Source organism: Eulemur rufifrons, chromosome 30 (assembly GCF_041146395.1).
Source record: "Eulemur rufifrons isolate Redbay chromosome 30, OSU_ERuf_1, whole genome shotgun sequence".
Taxonomy (NCBI): domain Eukaryota; kingdom Metazoa; phylum Chordata; class Mammalia; order Primates; family Lemuridae; genus Eulemur; species Eulemur rufifrons.
Genome location: NC_091012.1, coordinates 86,126,761 through 86,142,649, shown reverse-complemented (window position 1 = coordinate 86,142,649; position 15,889 = coordinate 86,126,761). Strand labels below are relative to the sequence as shown.

The 15,889-nt window shown below is 36.8% G+C and overlaps 1 protein-coding gene across 1 annotated transcript; it reads right to left on the bottom strand.

The window, feature by feature from the left end:
- Window positions 1-340: 340 nt before the first annotated feature.
- CYSLTR1 (cysteinyl leukotriene receptor 1) lies at window positions 341-1,394 on the bottom strand. Its single transcript, XM_069463983.1, has one exon. It carries the CDS (start codon window positions 1,361-1,363, stop codon window positions 341-343), a length of 1,023 nt encoding a protein of 340 aa, XP_069320084.1. The 5' UTR covers window positions 1,364-1,394.
- Window positions 1,395-15,889: the final 14,495 nt, after the last annotated feature.

Below are 15,889 nucleotides of genomic sequence, written 5' to 3'. Positions count from 1 at the left end.
TATATCTTAAAAGTATAGTTCTTATGCTTTGTAAAGATTTTAATTGAGGAGGAAAAATCTTGACCTCAGACTGATGTTTTACAGTGCAAAGACACAAATATTATGTACCTTCCCATAAATGATCAAAAATTATTTATAATTTAGTTCATAGTTGAGGAATTTTAGCACTTAAAATATCTTAAATATCTAATAATGTGAATACATAAATGAGATAGATTTATAGGTACACATAGTTAAGTGTAAATTATTAATGGAAAATTTTATTTTTATCGTAAATGATTTGAGAAAATACTTGCTTGGGAAACTATTTTAATTGGTTTGCACTGGAGATGGTCTTAAACTATTCTTTGCATGTTTCTTCTCCTTTTTCTGGCAAGGAGGCCTTCTTCTTGGGTACATAAGTCATGCTGGACAAAGAATGCTTTCTAAATGTAGATAGCCTTCTCCTAAAGTTCCCCCCTGAAAAGAAATATAGGAGAGGGTCAAAGCAACAATTTGATGCAGCCAGAGACAAGGTTATGACTACTGACTTCTGCATTCTAAGGACAGAATCACAGGGTTTAGTTTCATTGTGTAAAAAATGAAGGTGGATGGTTCGTTGAATATGATATGGCATGAAGCTGATTAAAAAGGCAGCTGTCACAACTATGATCATTCCTATAGCCTTTTTACGACTTGACAGATTTTTCTTCATTGAATTTTTTAGTAAGGTAAGAATGATCATTGTGTAACAGACAATTATGATAACAAAAGGGATGATGAAGCCAACAAATAATGACACATAATGCAAGACCAAAACATGATTTTTAGCTTGATTGTCCTGTGGAGGCTCAAAGCACTTGGTATTATTTTTCTCATCTTTGTAAGGTTTGGCCATTAAAAATGGAGAACTGGTCAAACTTACAAAAATCCAGATGCCAACACACACAAACCGGGCTTTTTTCTGTGTAACCAAATTAATGTTCTGGACTGGGAAAACTATTGCAACACACCGGAAAAAGCTCATGGCTGTCATAAAAAAGATGCTACAATAGAGGTTGACATACAAGGCATAGGTGCTGAGGCGGCACAAAAAATCACCAAAGAGCCAAATGCCTTTGTGAACATAATAGACCACGCGGAGAGGCAGTGTGCACACACACAGTAGATCTGCTACTGCTAAATTAATCATGTATACTTGGAAGGCTGATTTCTCATGATACGTTTTTATGAGGACATAGAGCACAAAACCATTGCCAAAGAATCCTACAACAGAGATCATAGAGTACAAAGTAGAATACACTTGATTGCGGAAGTCATCGATAGTGTCATGGCATGTGTTATTACTGGCAGAAGATACTGTTAGATTTCCGGCTCCATCCATGTTTCTCTAGGAAGATCTGCTTGGTGCCTAAAATATATTAAAAAATCATTAATTTTTGCCAGACCATAAATTACAGAAAGTACTAATGTTTCATTTCACAGTGTCACTATATATATTTTTTGACCATAGCATGAAGCAAGGGTGATGAGACAATGAGAGGGATTCAGCCATACCCTGCCCTTAGGAGAAGGCTTAGGTCTTACAGGCACCCAGAAAACTATTCTTTTCTCCTTTCCCACCTATGCTTTTCTGATGGACTTCCTTTTAATCTTTAAGACCTAGATAAAACAGCTCTCCTATATTTTAAGTCATATTACTCTAGTACTATTACGTATATTTTCCTTTTAAATGAGTTTTTCTATTAGAGAAAAGCTTTAAAGATAGCAGTTTGATATATATGAATATCTATCTATGTAATCTATTGGAAGAGCTTTGAATTCTCTTAGAAAGTAAAATCTGGATGAAAATGCTTGGTTTCCTCAAGAAGAAGTCTTCCTAGGTAACATCTGCTGAGTGCTACTCATACCTAGGGAAAATAATCTAATTTGTTATTAATGAAACTCACTCCCCTGGGGGAGATTGTTAATATAGTACATGGTTGATTCTATTTAGAACCACAGGAACCCCACGGCTGGAGAAATCTTAGAAGCCATTTACTTATATTAATGATGACAAAAATGTTCCAGAGATGTGAAATACGTTTCTAAAGTCTGTACCATAATTTAAGGCTCTGAGGAAAGATGTGGTATAACTAGGTGGAATATACCTGTTGGGTGAGGAAATTGTACTTGTTCATCCTCATTTTCTTCCTAGACTTTTACTCAAAGCTTTACTGTTTAGCAATTTACAGTCATTTCTCTTATAGCAAGAGGTTGGAGCTTGGTCTAGCCTAGTTCAGCGCTATCAATCAGAGCAGTCAATCAGAGTTCTTCTCAGAGAGCTTGCGATGAGACACTGTAGTGTGGAAGTAGTGATTTCTTTAGTGTTCCTCCAGATTTTCCTCTTATATTCTTTACAAAGGTGGAAGCAACTCTTCAATATATATTAATAATATAGCAGATAATTGATTGAAGTCTGATTTATTGGCCTTTTACACAACTCCTGCTCCCTGGTAAGAGAGGGGCTGGGGTTTTTAAGGTGAGAAGGCTATTTAAGCATGCAAGAACTGCCAGCCATAGAGGGGACTGATCTGTACCAGGGATATAAAACCAGATAGCTATGGTAGTGGTTACAGGTGGGTTATAACTTCCCAGGTTTACTACTGATAACAATTATATTTGCTGTTGGGAATGTGCCATCCATCCATCGAGCCATCCCAGCTAGTTGTTCCATTTTTTTTCTTTTATTAAAAAAGTCATTATTTTTTTCCACCAAGAATTGTTGATATATGATAAAAAATTGAATAGGAATCTCTCTGAGACCATAGAGAAAAATGAGACCACTATATTCAACCTCTGCATTATTTCTCAGTTTACTTTCCAGTTATCTACCTCTTTCACCATGGGTTCTTTGAACTCAGGTACAGTTGTGGAATAAAGAGAAATTGCCTCAAGTTAATCCAGTCTTTTTCATTAGGCTTTTATTAGGCGCTTTCCCCAAACTGGGTGGTATTATGCTGTAAGGCACTAGATGGTGCTGTTGAGATTTTTGATACAGCCTTCCCCCACGCCACGCCCCCATCCCGCCGCAGCTTTATGGAGGTATGATTGACAAAAATTGCATATACTAAATGTATACACTGTGATGATTTGTTTATATATACACACACACATTGTGAAATGATTACCTAAATCAAGTTAATTAATACGTCTATCACCTCACATATTTTTGTGTGTGTGGTGAGAATGCTTAAGATCTACTTTCTTAGCAAATTTCAAGTATACAATACAGTGTTATTAACTATAGTCACCATGCTGTACATTAGCTCCCAAGAACTTATTCATCTTTAACTGAAACTTTTTACCCTTTTACCAACATGTCCCCAGCCTTTGGAAACCATAATTCTACCCTCTGCTGACAGAACCTTTGAGAAAACCACACTTGAAAGGTATTGGAGATAATTATCAGTATCCCTTCCTACCACCATCAATCCTCAATCTATCTTGCTACAAACCCTTTCCAGAATAACTTTCGACACACTGTAGCTTCCAATTATGACATGTCTGTGCTTTAAAAACCTTCAATGATCCCCGAGTGCCTTCAGAATAAAATTCAGATTTCTTGGCATTATATTTAAGGCTCCTTACAGTCTGGCTGCAATTTACCTTTCCCAGATTCTCTCTCACTTCTCCCCTTTTGCACACTAATATAGGTCAAGAAAACAACTATTTTAGTATACCAGGGATATGTGCCACAAGCTTTCCCACCTGTTTGTCTTTTTTCATAGTATTTCTTCTTGAATTTCTATTTCCTCTTTTCTGAAATGCCCCTTCTCCATCTATGCATATGCAAAAATTGCTCATCATCCCAACTCAAATTATACCTTATATTTACTTATATTATATTATATTTATATATATTTATATATAATATATTTATATATATTATATTATATTATATTATAATACCTTATATTATACTATATAAAGCTTCTTGACTAAGCTTTCCCTTAGCCTCTGTCCAAAGTAATTTGTATCTTTAATGAACTGCTATAGAACTTTAAATCTATCCTGCAAATCTGTGATTTGTATAAATATGTTATCTTCCTTTCGAGACTATCTGGTTGATATATAAGAAAGCATCCCACACAGGGCCTAGTACATATGTACCTTGCCTGTAAATGCTCAATAAGTGTTAATAAACTTCCCAGCCCTTACAGACCAAAATAAACTTTCCTAGAAATTTTGATATTTAGGTTCAATTGTTTAATTATGAGTAAGTCATGTCAATGATTTATATTATGCTATAAAAAGAGGATTGTAAAACCCTCAGACAAGTAGTGAATACTACGGGGGTAAAGATCATTTAGTCCAAGCCACTCATGTCACAGATGGTGGCTTTAATTGTCTGAAACAGCATTTAATGAATTTTTATAGAATTTATTGCAATCCCCGAATAATGTGATACCCATAGATGGATACAGAGAGTTTCCTTGGAAACCTAAGATGCCTAAGATCCCATCCCTGCCTTCAAGCAGCTCATAGTCTGAAGGGAGAGAAGTGATAGCTCAGAAGTGTGAAGAGGTTACAAAACCATATAGTAAGAGTCATCTTAGCACAAAATAAATGGATCATTAATTGATTAATAAAAGAAAGCAATAAACATAAATGGAATTGATTTCACTTTAGTGCAGATGATAAAGGAAGTTACTTTGTTAAGATAATTGCAAGTTGAAAAAGCAAGGTTCTTTTTAAAAATGGGAGCCATACCTCTTTCTGGCACTGCAGTACCCTTCACAAATGTTCCTTCTTATGGTAGTCAGTGCTTCTTATGGTGTAATATCAGAGGAAGCCCAAGCTGAAACCATAAGATTGAAAAGGAAGTTAATAACCTTGGAAGCAGTCCACAAGTGTCATGGGAGTTTAGCAGCCTTAAGTACAGATCCAGAGTATGTGATGGAACATCAAAGCTTTACTGACAGATTTAGGGATAGTCATTAGATTCCTTGACTCCTTCTTTCCCCTCTATCCATTTTTAAATTCCCAGGGGGGAAATTTAGAATACAGACCAGGGCGGGTCACAGATTTTTGCTGCTGTGTGCATGTAGCTTATGTTTCTAAACATGAATATGGTATTATAAAATATTCTTCTCTTTATGAAACCATGATATTTCCCCTGTTTTCTCTTTCAGACAGTTCATTATAAAGTTCAAAGGGGAAATAATTTGTAAGTGCACATCTGGATCTAGTTTGCTAGGAATAGGCATCAGAACATTAAAACTATGAAGTACATCTGTCTTGGATGGCTTAGGGATAGTTTTCCCTGAAGGAAGAATGGCTTAAAGGACCTTGGACTCTTCTCCCTATAAAATCATAATAACATTTATTGTTTATATGACTAATTAACATATATTATATATTTTTGGAAATCAACTGTTTTGTAACCTTGTGTAGTTAACTTTCCATAAGTGTATTTCTCTTCTCTTCAATTAAATTATGTCTGAGAATCTAACAAATCTCCAAGAAATGAGCAGAGACAAATTTTCTTAAAGCAGTAGCAACCTGAATGCTTTTCTTCTAAATTTTTTGTTGTTCTATAGCAACTTTCATTCCTGTCTGCAAGGTCCCCAGAGACTGGCCACTTTTCCTTTATCTGTGGTCCAAGGGACAAAAAAATAAACACCTTCCTCTAGTTTATTCTTAACAAGTAGAAACAGGCTGGAAACTTCCAAAGGAACTCTATTGAAAAAAGAAAAAAGAAAATCAAAAGTAAAATAAAGGAAATGCAAAAGTATAAAACATAATCTAGTTTTTTTTTTTTTTTTTTTTTTTTTTTTTTTTTGAGACAGAGTCTCGCTTTGTTGCCCGGGCTAGAGTGAGTGCCGTGGCGTCAGCCTAGCTCACAGCAACCTCAAACTCCTGGACTTAAGCGATCCTACTGCCTCAGCCTCCCGAGTAGCTGGGACTACAGGCATGCGCCACCATGCCCGGCTAATTTTTTTTTTTGTGTATATATATATTTTAGCTGTCCATATAATTTCTTTCTATTTTTAGTAGAGACGGGGTCTCACTCTTGCTCAGGCTGGTCTCGAACTCCTGACCTCGAGCGATCCACCCGCCTCGGCCTCCCAGAGTGCTAGGATTACAGGCGTGAGCCACCGCGCCCGGCCATAATCTAGTTTTAAATGCAGGAAAGTGAACCTACAGCTACAATGTGGTAGTTTGAGTACAACCTTTACTCAGATAATCATTTTTCAGATTTCCAATTTCTTCTTCCTCTCCAAGTTGTCTTACCTTCTCCATTAAGGAGTTGACATAGGTAAACTACTATAGTCTGGGTAAAGTGTGGGTTGCAGGTAGGGAATTACTCAGAGTTGGCTTTTATGTTTTGTTAATCAGGTAGTAAACTTTTTTAAAAAAAGTTTGTCTATCTTGTCATGAGTCTCTATATATCAATAAAGGTGTAGTGAGGGAATGTTGAATGTATAAAGATCCTTTCTGTTCCTGAAATTATATGATTGCACTCATCTGTGTAGAAAATTAACTTTGGCTGTCACAATTTTGTGTTTAGACAAAGCTTATATTTCTCCCTAGTGTGGAAAGAGAAAGAAAGTTTATGAATTTCTAAGACCCATGTATGAGAAGTGTATGTAATATTACAAGCCCAATGCACTATCTAGTTATCCATTTCCATGGAGGCTGTGCAATTACAATTTAGCCCAATCTTTACACGTGCAAGTAAGTAAATGTCACATTGTATGGACAACAGTATAGTGTTTTTTTATGTTTGGGATTCTGAGGGGGTCTTTTATGGTTCCTTTAGGAATTTCCAGCTTTGCAAATAGCAGGAACTCAACACATTCACTCCTTGTCCCACTTTCCTTTTTTGTTTCTTTGAGGACTCTTGTCTCCGACAGAAGCTTGATACAATATTGGACTCTACCATTCTTTTTTTCCCTCCTTTTTTTTATTTCAGCATATTATGGGGGTACAAAAGTTTAGGTTATGTATAATGCCCTGGCCTCCCCCCAAATCAGAGCTTCAAGTGTGTCCATTCCTTATATGGTGCACATTGCACTCATTAGGTATGTATATTCCCATCCCCTTCCCCCCACATCTGCCCGACACCTGATTAATGTTATTCCTAAATGTGCTCTTAGGTGATGATCAGGGAAACCAATTTGATGGTGAGTACATGTGGTGCTTATTTTTCTGTTCGTGGGATACTTCACTAGTAGAATGGGTTCCAGCTCTATCCAGGAAAATACAAGAGGTGCTATATCACCATTGTTTCTTATAGTTGAGTAGTACTCCATGGTATACATATGCCACATTTTATTAATCCACTCATGTATTGATGGGCAGTTGGGTTGTTTCCACATCTTTGCAATTGTGAATTGTGCTGCTATAAACAATCAAGTGTGGATATCTTTTTAATAGAGTGTCTTTTGTTCTTTTGGGTAGATGCCCAATAATGGGATTGCTGGATCAAATGGTAGGTCTACTTGTATCTGTTTAAGGTATCTCCATATTGCTTTCCATAGAGGTTGCACTAGTTTGCAGTCCCACCAGCAGTGTATGAGAGTTCCTGTCTCTCCATATCCATGCCAACATGTATTGTTTTGGGACTTTTTGATAAAGGCCATTCTCACTGGAGTTAAGTGATATCTCATTGTGGTTTTGATTTGCATTTCCCTGATGATTAGAGATGTTGAGCATTTTTTCATATGTTTTTTGGCCATTCTTCTGTCTTCTTTTGAAAAATTTCTATTCATGTCATTTGTCCACTTTTTGATAGGGTTGTTTGATTTTTTTCTTGCTGATTTTCCTGAGTTCTAAATAGATTCTAGTTATCAGCCCTTTACTGGATGTGTAGCATGAAAAAATTTTCTCCCATTCTGTAGGTTGTCTATTTGCACTCATGACTGTTTCTTTGGCTGTGCAGAAGCTTTTTAATTTAATCAGTGGACTATACCATTCTTATCTGGGTGATTGAGTGGGTGAAGGTGAGATAATGAAGTAAAGGTGTGGATATATGATTTTGATTTCAATTGTTTAATTCAGAAATTACTCAGATCCTTTATTTGGCTCATGTTAAGGCCAATTCAGTTCAGGTCAACAAATGTTTATGGAGCCACTATTCTTATAAGGAAGAGGATACTCTCTCTCCATTAGTCCTTAGCCTCTACTGAACCTATAACCTGATCAAGTTCTAGTGAACAAGGTAAATAAGAGAGCCCAGAGATTTTCTAAGACTATAAGGTTCCAGCTCATACACCATACAACTTTATTGTTGCTGCAATAGAATTATGTATGAGCAAGAATCCATTACATACTGTTGTGCTAAGTGTGGCCTCAGACTAGTACCTTCTACTAAATGAAATGGTAATAATACCTCTTTTTTGTTTGTAGTTAAACAAAAAGCCATTCTTGATCCTCTCAACTGAATTTCATATTTCTCTCATTTGAAGTGCTGCAGTGTTTTTTTGTACCTTCCTTGATAATTTTCATTTATTGCTTTGTCATTAGTTATCTCTGTGGTCATTCAATTTAAACTTCCTATTAATTCCACCCCAGTCTCACTAGACTGAAAAGGCAATAAGCAAGTCTTATTCTTTTTGTATTTTCTGCTGTACATAGTATGGTGCCTTTTAAATATTAGTTCATTTGGGTTAATCCATTTTATTTATCATTTAATTGATGTCTTATCAAAATCAGCAGGAATCCTTGCATGGAGAAAGACAATGGACATGGTGAAAAATTCCTAGGACTGGTAGGCAGAAGACCTCGTCATACTTCAGGCTCTGGTGGATGATTAATTGAGTGATCTTAGGCAAATCACTTCCTGTCTGTGATCTCTTCACTTATCTGTAACACAATTGGGTTTGGATTGTATGGTTCCAAAAGTCCCTTCTAGTCTACCATTCTATAAATCTATGAAGACCAGGATTTTTTTTTATTGAGAGTAAGTAAGATAAGAGATCTATAGCTTCAAGAAGAGGAACATGGACATAAGTTTTTGTGAGTTTAACTTAAGACTATGAGGTGTCACCTGAGCCTCTCTCAGGTGAACATCTGAGAGAAAGACTCACTTAATTCCTCTTTCAATGTATCAGCTATGCTAATAGGGGGCTTGGTCACACCCCCTAAAAGCAGCACAGTAGTTCTAGATTTGATGGAGATTTCTAAACAAAGTGCTAATCTTATGATTTAAAGTTGCCTCAGTTGTGAGGTTAGGTTGTTAATTTGTGATATTTATGTCTCTTAAATGTAGACATTTAGCACTATACACTTTCCTCTTAGTACTGCATTTTCTGTATCTCAGAAATTTTGGTAAGTTGTGCTAATATTATCATTCATTTAAAAAAAATTTTTTTTTGAGACAGGGTCTCTCTGTGTTGCCCAGGCTAGAGTGCAGTGATGTCATCATAGCTCAATGCAATCTCAAATTACTGGGCTTAAGTGATCTTTCTGCCTCAGCCTCCCTGAGTAGCTTGGACTAGAGGTGCTTGACACCACACCCAGCTAATTTTTCTGTTTTTGTACAGATGGGGTCTCACTATGTTGCTCAGGCTGGTCTTGAACTGGGCCACAAGCAATCCTCCCACCTCAGCCACACAAAGTGCTAGGATTATAGGCATGAACCATGGTGCCCGGCCAGTTTTTAATTTCCATTTTGATTTCATCGTTGACCCCAAGGTAACTCAGGAATAAGTTGTTTAATTTCAATTTATTTGCATAGTTTTGAGAGTTCTTCTTGGAATTGATTTTTAGTTTTATTACACAGTTGTCTAAGAAGATACGTGATATGATTTTGATTTTTAAAAATTTATTGGGTCTTGTTATGTGGCCAAACATATGGTCTATCTTGGAAAATATTCCATGTGCTGATGAGAAGAATGTCTGTTCTGCAGTTTTGGTATAGAATGTTCTGTAAAAGTCTGTTAGATCTGTTTGTTCTAGAGTTCAGTTTAAGTCCAGTGTTTCTTTGTTTATTTTCTGCCTTGATGATCTGTCTAGTGCTGTTAGTGGAGTGTTGAAGTCCCCCATTATTATATTGTTGTCTATCTCTTTTTCTTAGGTCTAGTAGTATTTGTCTTATGAATCTGGGAGCTCTAGTGTTAGATGTATATATATTTAAGATTGCTATAACTTTTTGTTAAATTGATCCCTTTATCATTATATAATGACCTTGTGGTTTTTTTTTTTTTTTACTGTTGTTGATTTAAAGTCAGATTATCTGATATGTCTAGCTACTTGTGCTCACTTTTGGGTTCCATTTGTGTGGAATATTTTTTCGCTCCTTTATTTTGAATCCATAAAAATTTTTTACCAGTTAAGTGAGTCTCTTGAAGGTAGCAGATGTTTAGATTGTGTTTTTTAATCCATTTCACCAATCTATATGTTGTAAGTGGGGCATTTAGACCATTTATGTTCAAAGTTAATATTGATGTGAGATACTATTCCAGTCATCATGTTTATTGGTACAAGGTTGCTTTTGTATTCTAAATTCTGTTAGTGTTTTACAAGCCCTGTGAGTTTTATACTTTCAAGTGATTTTTGTACTGGTGCGTATTGACCTTTTGTTTTGATGTTTAGAATTCCTTTGACCATTTCTTTTAGGGACAGACTAGTGGTGACAAATTCCCCCAGCATTTGCTTGTCTGGGAAAGACTTTATTTGTCCTTCATTTATGAAACTTAAGAACTGGTACAAATCTTACTGAAACTGTTATGGAAGATTGAGAAGGAGGGAGGGAATCCTTCCTAAGCTACCTATGATGCTAGTATCACCGTGGGGACAAAGCCAGGAAAGGATGAAACAAAAAAAAGAAAACTGAAGACCGATTCCTCTGGTGAACATAGATGCAAAAATCCTCAAAAAAAAAAAATACTAGCAGAAAGATCCCAGCCTGGGGCCTTAGCATGCAAGCATTTAGGCCCCTTCCCTGTGAACAGCCCTCCAGATTTGGAGAGCTTGTCATGACCCTCCTACCAGCAGCTCCCCCTAGGAGCCAGAAGAGCAACATCTGAGCCCTGCTGAGGCTTTGCAAAGCCTTTCAGGGTCCTGAAATCCAGCCATGATTTGTCTTGCTCCCCCTCCCATCTCAGGGGAATAGAGATCAAGCAAACTCATAGGTGTTACAGGGTCCTTCCTAAAGCTTGGGGCATTCATATGCACCACCTGAGGGACCAGAGCTTACCACAGGCACAAAAGACCATCTCAGAAGCTGGCTCTTCCATGCAAACATCAATAAATGACAGAGGAAAAACCCAATAGCTAAGCATAGCCCCTCCAACTGAAGCAAACAGGGAGCAACTGATTTGTACTCACAAGTACCACACACCATCACTGAGATTAATCTGGGGGAAATAATTCACTACATACTGTTGGGAAGAGGTGAAGACAGCAGGTCAGAGGTAACCCGAAAGGTACACCAAACCTGCTAGAACACCCCATAGACAACTCAGGATCATCACTCCTTTGCTTGGCATGCTCAGGGATTGATCTTCAGGGACCCAGAGACAGGCCCTTAATCCAGGCCTAGCATCCCCAGGTCTCCACCAAGAGACCAGATGAGAAGGAATCAGTGAAAGAACTCCAGAAACATGAAAAATCAGAGCAAAAGGAGAGCCTCAAAAGAAAACAACAACTCCTTACCAATGGACACAGACCAAAATGAAAAGATTGAAATGATAGATGAAGAATTTTGAATATGGATTGTAAGGAAGATCAATGAAATACAAGAAAAAAATAGAAGCCCAACACAAAGAAACCACAAAAACAATGAAGGAAATGAATGAAAATTAACTAAGGAAATCAAGTTATTAAAAAAAAATCAAACAGAACTTTTAGAAATGAAAAATTCATTCAAGGAAATACGAAACACAGCAGAAAGCCTTAAGAATAGGCTAGATAAGGGAGAAGAATCTCAGAGCTTGGCCGGGCGCGGTGGCTCACGCCTGTAATCCCAGCACTCTGGGAGGCCGAGGTGGGCGGATCGTTTGAGCTCAGAAGTTCGAGACCAGCCTGAGCAAGAGCGAGACCCCATCTCTACTAAAAATAGAAAGAAATTATATGGACAGCTAAAAATATATATAGAAAAAAAATTAGCTGGGCATGGTGGTGCATGCCTGTAGTCCCAGCTACTCGGGAGGCTGAGACAAGAGGATTGCTTGAGCTCAGGAGTTTGAGGTTGCTGTGAGCTAGGCTAACGCCACGGCACTCACTCTAGCCTGGGCAACAGAGTGAGACTCTGTCTCAAAAAAAAAAAAAAAAAAAGAAGAATCTCAGAGCTTAAGGACAATATCTTTGAGTTAAATACGCCAGTCAAAGACAAAGAACTAAAAAATAAGAGGAATGAACAAAATCTACAAGAAATATGGGATTATGTAAAGAGGCCTAACAAAGAATCATAGATATTCCTGAGGGCAAAGAAGAAAATACACAAGCATTGGAAAACCCATTTGAGTGAATACTTGAGGAAAATTTCCCTGGCCTTGCTTGAAATCTAGATATCCAGGTACAAGAAGCTCAAAGGACTCCTGGGATATTCATCATGAAGACGCAATCACCCTGGCACACAATCATCAGACTGGCCAAAATAAACATGAAAGAGGCACTCCTATGAGCCACAGGGCAAAAGCAACAGGTAACTTACAAAGGAAAACCCAACAGATTAACTTCAGACTTCTCAACCGAGACTTTACAAGCCAGAAGGGACTGGAGCCCCATTCTCAGTCCTCTCAAACAGAATAATGGCCAGCCTAGAATTTTGTATCCTGCAAAACTAAGTTTCTTATATGAGGGAGAAATAAAGACTTTCTCAGACAAGTAAACACTGAGGGAATTTGTCAAGACCAGCTGTCCTGCAAGAAGTACTAAGAACTGCATTATACGTGGATCAGCACAATAGTCACCCACTGGTGTAAAATCACCCAAAAGCTAAAACTCAAAGTCCATATTCCATAATGGATCAAGAGCTAAAGCAAAGCAATAAAGTTCTAATCAACAGGATTAACAGAAATCTGCCCCACTTATCAGTTATTTCAATAAATGTGAATGGCTTGAACTCCCCACTCAAGAGACATAGGCTGGCCGAATGGATAAAAAAACACAATCCAAGTGTCTGCTGTCTCCAGTAAACATATCTAACCCATAAAGACTCATTCAGACTCAAGGGGAAGGGATAGAAAATAGTATTACATGCAAATGGGAACCAAAAGAAAGCTGGTGTAGCCATTCTCATCTGAGATGACATAGACTTCAAATCAACAAAAGCAGAGAAAGACAAAGATGGTCATTATATAATAGTGAAGGGAAAAATTCAACCAGAAGACATAACAATCCTAAATATTTATGTACCTAACACAGGTGCACCCACATTCATAGAGCATACCCTATTTGATCTAAGCAAAATGATAAACAGCAGCACTGTAATAGCTATGGACTTCAGCACCCCACTGACAGAATGGGACAGATCCTCCAAGAAGAAAGTAATCAAAGAAATGATGGATTTAAATGGAACTCTAGAACAAATGGGCCTAACAGAGATTTACAGAATATTCTACCCCCAAACCACTGAATATACATTCTTCTTATCAGCTCTTGGAATATTCTCGAAGCTTGATCATATCCTAGGCCACAAACATGTCTCAACAAATTAAAAAAATAGAAATTATACCATGCATCCTCTGAGACCACAGTGGAATAAAATTAGAAATAAATTTCAACAGAAACACTCAACTATACACAAAGTCATGGAAATTAAACAACCTATTGCTGAATGATTTTTTTTGGTCAAGAAGGAAATTAAAGTGGAAATCAAAAGATTCTTTGAATGAAATGACAAAGGGGACACAAGTTATCAAAATGTGTGGGATTCAGCAAAAGCATTCATAAGAGGAAAATTTACAGCCATAGTTGCCTACATCCAAAAGACAGAAAGATCACAAATCAACAATCCAATGAATCATCTCAAGGAGTTGGAATAGGAGGAGCAGACCAATCCCAAACCTAGCAGAAGAAAAGAAATAAGTAAGGTCAGAGCAGAACTAAATGAAATCTATAACAAAAGAATTATACAGAAGATTAATGAAACAAAAAGTTTGTTCTTTGAAAAGGTAAACAAAATCGACAGGCCTTTCACTAGATTAACCAGAAACAGAAAAGAAAGGACTCTAATAAGCTCACTCAGAAATGAAAAAGGAGATATTACAACTGATACCACAGAAATACAAAATATCATATTTGAATAGTATAAAAATCTCTATATACATACATGAACTTGAACACATTAAAGAAATGGAAAAATTCCTTGAAACACACAACCTCCCTAGGCTTAATCAGGAAGAAATATAATTCCTGAGCAGACCAATATCAAGAAATGACATTGAAGCAGCAATAAAAAAATCTCCCTACAAAAAAAGTCCCAAACCAGATGGTCTCACAGCCTAATTTTGCCAGACCTACAAAGAAGAACTGGTACCTATACTGCAGAAATCATTTCATAACATAAGAAAAGAATCCTCCCCAACTTTTTCTATGAAGCCAATATTACCTTGATACCAAAGGCAGGAAAGGATGCAACAAAAAAAAGAAAACAGCACACCAATATCCCTCCTGAATATGGATGCATTAATTCTCAAAACAAAAAAAATCCTTGCAAACCGAATTCAGCTAAACAACATCAAAAACAAAATCCACTATGATCAAGTGGGCTTCATACCAGAGATGCAAGGATGTTTGAACGTATGCAAATCTTTAAACGTAATTCACCATATAAATAGAACCCAAAACAAAGGCCATATGATCCTCTCAATAGAAGAAGAAAAAGCATTCGACAGAATCCACCACCCTTTTATTATAAGAACTTTTAAAAATAGGCATAGATGGAACATACCTCAATATTATAAAAACCATATATGACAAAACCACAGCCAACATCATTCTGAACAGGGAAAAATTGAAAGCATTCCCGCTTAGAACTGGAACAAGACAATGTTGCCCGCTGTCACCACTTCTATTCAACATAGTGCTGCAAGTCCTAGCCAGAGCCTATCAGGCAAGAGAAGGAAATCAAGGGTATCCAAATGGCGAAAGAAGAGGTCAAACTGTCACTTTTTGCTGACAATATGATCTTATTTCTAGAAAACTCTAAAGATTCTGCCAAGAGACTCCTGGAATTGATAAATAAATTCAGCAAGGTCTCAGGTGATAAAATTAATGTACACAAATTATTAGTAACATTCCTATATGCCAACAACAGTCAAGCTGAGAATCAAATCAAAGACTCAATACTGTTCAAAATAGCAACAAAGAAAATAAAATATTTTTATTATATTTAACCAAGGAGGTGAGAGACCTCTGTAGGGAGAACTACAAAATAGTGAGGAAGGAAACTGGAGAAGATGTAAACAGATAGAAAAACATATCATGCTCATGCATCAGCAGAATCAACATTGTTAAAATGTCCATACTACCCAAAGTGATTTACAGATGCAATGCAATCCGCATTAAAATACCAATGTCATTTTTTGCAGATCTAGAAAAAATAATTCTGTGCTTCATATAGAACCAGAAAAGACCCCGAATAGCCAAAGCAATCTTAAGTAAAAAGAAAAAATTGGGAGATATCAATTTACCAGAGTTCAAGCTATACTACAGGGCTATAAAAACCAAAGCAGCATGGTACTGGCATGAGAACAGAGACATAGACCAATGAATGAGAAGAGAGAACCCAGATATAAAACCATCCTCATATTGCCATCTAATCTTTGATAAAGCAGACAAAAACATACACGGGGGAGAAAAATCCCTATTCAATAAATGGTGCTGGGAAAATTGGATAGCCACATGCAGAAAAATGAAACAGGATCTGCACCTTTCATCACTCACAAAAATTAATTCACAATTGATAACAGACTTT

Coding starts and splice junctions, on each gene's coding strand:
- CYSLTR1 (XM_069463983.1), bottom strand. CDS start 1,363: ATGGATGGAGCCGGAAATCTAACAGTATCTTCTGCCAGTAATAACACA.